Source organism: Lemur catta, chromosome 6, assembly GCF_020740605.2.
Source record: "Lemur catta isolate mLemCat1 chromosome 6, mLemCat1.pri, whole genome shotgun sequence".
Lineage (NCBI taxonomy): Eukaryota > Metazoa > Chordata > Mammalia > Primates > Lemuridae > Lemur > Lemur catta.
In genome coordinates, this window is record NC_059133.1 from 34,264,024 (window position 1) to 34,270,023 (window position 6,000).

At 33.0% G+C, this 6,000-nt stretch overlaps 1 protein-coding gene across 3 annotated transcripts in view; it reads left to right on the top strand.

The window, feature by feature from the left end:
- PPFIA2 (PTPRF interacting protein alpha 2) overlaps positions 1-4,726 on the top strand; it is a 412,913-nt gene extending 408,187 nt beyond the window's left edge. For 2 of the 3 annotated variants that reach the window (XM_045553300.1, XM_045553299.1), the window contains 2 exons: positions 1,216-1,375; positions 4,691-4,719. In XM_045553300.1, the coding sequence (XP_045409256.1) occupies positions 1,216-1,375; positions 4,691-4,719 (189 nt within the window). Of the gene's footprint in view, positions 1-1,215; positions 1,376-2,575; positions 2,668-4,690 lie in introns of all 3 variants that reach the window. The other variant, XM_045553298.1, reaches the window with a different exon arrangement.
- The last annotated feature ends 1,274 nt before the right edge of the window (positions 4,727-6,000 follow it).

The window sequence follows — 6,000 nt, forward strand, 5'->3', positions numbered from 1 at the left end:
TTTGGAGGTCTCAGGTAATGTACAACACAGCAGTTGAGAAGAAGAGTGGCAGACATTTCTTAACCTATAAAATGGGCACCAAATCTAAGCAAAATTTAGATATTGATGATAGGGATGCCAACAGTGGATGTATGTAATTAAATATGTGATTTTATTTTTCCCTGATTGACTTTAAATGTCACTTAATTAACTTTAGCAGTCTACAGATAAGGACACCATCTAGCTTTATTCATTTACAGCAATGATAATTTGAGCTGAATATAGACCCATTATTCTCTATGCCAAATGAAGTCAAATGAGGTAGTAGGGTAAACACCACATACTTAGCATTAACTTCTCTAGGTGGGAAATGTAGTGATATAAGAAGACAAGATCTATTTGGAATGATTAATATTTTCCCTACAATTAGGCACAAAGAATAATATTAGTTAACTGCTAAATTACATATTACTGCTTACCAATTTGGAGGAAAATAATGTGTCTGTACAAGTCCTTTGTGTATACACAGAGAAGGAAAAGATTATTTTGTTAAGATATAATGGCATCAACAACCAGAATTACATTATTAAAATGTAACTAGAGTTACATTATGCTTTTAGAGGCACCCAAAGAGCACATGTATTTATTAAAAGGATGGTGTCCAGGCTGCACAGGTTTTTCAACAAATTACAAGTTAACTCTGCATCACCTGAAATCTCACAAATCACAAATGTACAGTTCCTTATACAGATTAGTATCAAATGTTAGCCAGGCCTTCTCAAATATAGGTTTCCCCACAACATATATCTCTTGTGTACATAACAGTGATATCATTCAAGTGTCTGAGTCAAATGTAGTCTCAACAACTGATTCAATTAAGTATATCATCTCATACAATAAATCCAGTCAGCATAAAGCATAACAAAGCATATCCAATATTCCTTTTGGAAAGACTTTGGGGTTTTATTTTAGGTTTTCAAAGATGTTTACTGTAGAGATATCAAAACTTAGATCTGAAATAATTTGAAAAAATTTATAAAAACACTTCTGTATCAAATCTATTACATTTTCATTTTGGAATCATAGAACTCTCAAGATAAAGCATAAGATTCCATATGTATACTTGACAGATTGAATGTAAATCATCTGTGATATACGTTTCTGAGCTTACAACTTTAAACACCTGGACTAGTTTACTTGTTTTCATCATGTCAAATTATAACTCTGTACTGGCAGAGCGATGACAAGAATTTCCGACGTGGATCAACTTGGAGAAGGCAGTTTCCTCCTCGTGAAGTACATGGAATCAGCATGATGCCCGGGTCTTCAGAAACATTACCAGCTGGATTTAGGTTAACCACAACGTCTGGGCAATCAAGGAAAATGACATCGGATGGTACAGTAGTTTTGCATTGCTGCTTATAAAGTAAAAAGCTTACTTAGCAAAAGCTAGTATAATTCTCTGACCTTGCCTAACTTTCTGGAATTATTTTCTTGAGTTGGTTTGCTCTGCTTGAAATTTACTTTGCTTTCATCAAAAATCAAACTTTTTTTTAAACTGCTAATGCATGTACTCATGGCATTTTACTCATATTTTTAAAATAATTTATTACGTTCTAAAAAGAACAATTTTGGCTAATGTCCACATTGAGGAAGAACGGTAAACATTTGCATGATTTGTGTTTCTTTAGTCTTCTATTCTCAAGGTAAATAAATTGTTTAAGTTAGAGGTTGGCTTTGGACTAAAGGTCCATAGTAAATGGAAATTACATCCACTGTCATTGTACATGCTTAAATACTGCAAGTTTTATATCTCATCTTAAAAATTCAGACTCATAGCTATCTTTACCTCTGACCAAGGCAGAAGGCCTTAAATAAACAAGCACAACCATGAGAAGAGAAACAAACACAAAAAACCTACAATAATTTCCCAATTAGTATTTCCTTCTGTGGACATTAGACTTGTGTTATATACTTTGTAAAAGAAAGCAGTCATTCTGGAGGAGAGACAGCTTTGGAATAGTAGTCACAAAATTATTTCTGTTTGGGCAGCAGTAAAGAAAAATAGTCCCACTCTCTTTATTAAGATAACGACCTAGAGTCATGATTTCTTTTCAAAGTCCTAGCTATTATGGCTCTTAAAATTAGTTCCAACATAAACGGTGATCTTTGATCTACATTTCTTATAACTTGTTAATATTGTGGAGCATGTAAGCATAATTCATGGGGAATTTAACATAATTAAAATTAGTGTAGAAGTTCTTCAATACTTGGAGGAAAAAAAAGTCCACCATAATGAGTTCTGTAAGAGCTATCTTCGAATCAAAAACAAAAGCACCCTGGGGAGCTGCTCCTGTTACAGACTTCATCTGAGGAGGAATACATAACAACCCTAAAGCTCAGCTGAATTACATTGGGATGAATTTTCATTAGTAACTTGATCTAGAGAAGAGGATTATGAGTGGCTCACATCTGAGAGAAAGAAGGTCTACTAATATGTTCAGGACCCCTTTATATAGGGAAAATAAATCTTTCTCATCTGAAATCTTGTACTCAATCATCCAAGTCCCTCTAAAGCCCTTTTCTCCATTTGCAGTTGCTTCATCAAGATTGCAGAGGTTAGACAACTCCACTGTTCGTACATACTCATGTTGACAAGCCACTCAAAGGAGGCAGCACTGACCTGCTGTGAGTAGTTTTCCTTTGGCTGACAAAAAACAAGAACACACACACATATTAAAAAAAAAAAAAAACAACAAAACAATGGAACCTGCATAGGCTAGTAAATATACACTATACTTGTTGGTATGGCCTAGCAGTACAGAGGTGAGAAAACCTTTTTGAATGGCTACGGGGGGAAAGGAATCTTTATATTGTAACTCTTAATCTAGTATTTACTATCACCATCTGTCTGCTGTCTGCTGGAAACCTATTGCTCTATGAGTACGCATCAATGGGTTGCTACCATGCTGTTTTCTACTTTTAGTGGCATTTCACGTTGATTCTCATAACATTTTATTGATAAGAACTTGGCACTTAAAATCATCTATTTTTAAGTGAATATTTTATATAAGGAAGCTGAAGTCAGCAGGTAGTGATTTAAGCAAGTTCACAGAGTCAAATAGTGGCAGAAATAGGAAAATGATTTGGATGTGGTTTCATATTGAAAACAAAAGTAGAAACTGAAAGTTTTGAACTTTTAGTGTATTGTTCTTCAGCAATGTGATTTGTTAAAAACAAACATGGATTTTAAGTATCTGGAGCTTATTACCTAAGAACAAAGTAAAATTACTTACCAGAATGGAAGATAGGACCAGCACAAAACCTTATGCAACCATTTGTATTTAGAGACATATTAATTAATGAAAGCTACTTCCAAATCCATATAAAAATGGGGTTATTGAAAGATAGTCTTATTAGTAAAACTGTGGTTTCCTAGATTTATAGTATCAAATGTTCTTGGTTTTTTTTAACATAAAACTGTTCTTTACCAAAATATCCTACCATTTTAAATGAATTAATATTTTGGAAAAATACTTTAAGGAGTGATACTTAGAACCAAATATGTGCACAGGGATGGGAAGAGGAAGTAGTTATAGACAGAGGAACAGCTCACCTTGTGCTGTTTATTCATTGCCTTCAAATAAAAGCTCCATACAGTTTATTGTTGGTCTCTTGGGCCTAATACAGGAGCTGATACGCTGCCTTATTTGGGTCACTATTTAAAGGTGATAAAGCAAAAAGTAGCCAGATAAGAGATATAATTTCAGAATGTATAACTGTAACATTAAAAATTTTAATTATGGTATACAAGTTGGCATCTAATTAGGCATGATTTAAAATATATAATAATTTGGCACTATAAGAGGCTTTCCAAAATACTGTTTATGATAGATCATACATATAATATGATAATTTCACCAGGAACTGAACACTTCACTAATTTACAAATGACTACTTAATATGTTCAGTAGTGCTTGCTTCTTAGCTCTGGATTGATGGGTAGGGTTACTTTAACTATTTGCAATCTGTTTTTTGTGCATGGCATTCTAGTTTATACTTCCTAGTTTTTATCATTAAATGAGATAATATTTATTTACAATAAATAAATCTAGGATAACCAATTTTTATTTTGATGAGACGTCAGCACTTTTGTCATTGAAATAATTTGGAGCATACTATTTACTCTTTCTTTGTGTCAGTAATAGTAATTGTGAGCTTTTCCTAATTATGGCTTCAAAGAATCATTGATAATATATTTTAAAGGATCTATGTCAGTGGTATGTTATCTATTATTATGTTTTTATCACAATTAAACAAAGGTATCTTTTTAAGAGCTCTAGAATATATGAATTGGAATATAAATCTAGTCCATGAAATGGGTCAACTCAACCCAAGTTATTAATTAGCAAATTGTAAATTTTTCAGAAGGCATGCCAATATTAATTGTGACTACCTTTGTTTATATCACTGCCTTACTTTCCACAAAGTTGAGCAAATCCTATTATTTATTAAGCTACCCTGCACAAAATTGGAGAAGAGCAAATGTTAATGACATCCAGCTATTGGTTAGATCCTAAGTGATATCCTTTTCATTATTATTTAGGACAAGAGTAGGCAGGCAGGATAGAGGTGAACCACAGAATAGTGGAAAGGGATTTACCAGTCTGGGACCTTTCAGCGAAATAATCCTGTCCATTATACATTTTAGATGTCGTCTTTTCAGTCTACTCTACCTAAAGTGCACTACCATCTAAGAAGAAGAGCAGTGAAAATCTTTGGGAAGACTGAATCCTAAGGAAGTAACAACCAAGTGATGATTTATTAAAAGCTGAAAAATGTGATTTTGGGGGAGTCAGATATTAAGTTTGATTAGTTTACTACAATTGTAATAAAATGCTTAAGTCATTTGAATAATAAACATTACCCACATCATAAATTCTGTACAACAGATGCTTTTATGAAATGAAGCCACTTGTTTTTTCATGTTTTATTGTAATATACTAGACATTTATGTATTACTGTGTATTTCTTTTTAAATGTGTCTTATGTAAATGGATATAAATATGATTTTTTAAAAAATAAAATATATGGTTCATGGAGTCTCAAGTGCAAACATTTGACAATTCCAAGTACTGTTTGTATTTTACCATTCCACCATTTTTACAGTTTTTGAATTGTAACAGTCAAATCAATATGTTTCCTTGGAGCATGTTTCATGCTTCAACATGTTTCTCCTTCAATCTGTCAATACTTAAAGCTGAACACCTGCCTCTGATCATGTAAAAAAGAATGATTTAACCTGGAACTGGAGCCAAAAATAGACCTTTAAAGGCAATCAGGGATGTCCTATATCTTTAGAAATAGCACTGTGATGGCTCGATCTCCTTTTCAATACAAAACAAAGCCAAACTGTTTACAAGAGTCAAAAGCAATTATTTAAAAATTTATATAAAAAAACCATTATCTTCTCTTGTTACCTGTGGACCAAGGGAGGAAAAAACTTCTTTACTAAGAACCATGTGTTCATTCAAATACCTTGAACCGCCAGCCAGCACTGGACAGTGAATGTCAACCACTTCAGAGTCTGAGGCTTATTTCCAATGGAAAAAACAAAACCCCAGAAACCCCTTCCTTCTGTCAATATAACAGGGCATTAGCCAGACTCATGTCTAATGTTATAAGCTTTTAGCCGAAATGGCCTTGTTGCGACTTCCCTGAAGTCAGTTTTATCAGAGGAAATAAATGAAAGACAGAATGATTAACATATATAGTGTATAAAAGTATAGAAGAGTAATCTCTTCCCTGTGGCTTTATTTGGTGGTGTTACTGTTGTTTATTCTTTGTTTATATGGGAGATTTCAAAGTAAAACCTATTTAATAATACCATTTATCTGACTGCTGATTTTCTGCTGCTTGATCTTACTAAGCGCAAGACCTGTCATTAGTAATTTCTCTTTTGTATTTTAATTTGCTATGTTTGCACGTACATTACATTTGTTTTGATGTCTATTTTTGTTT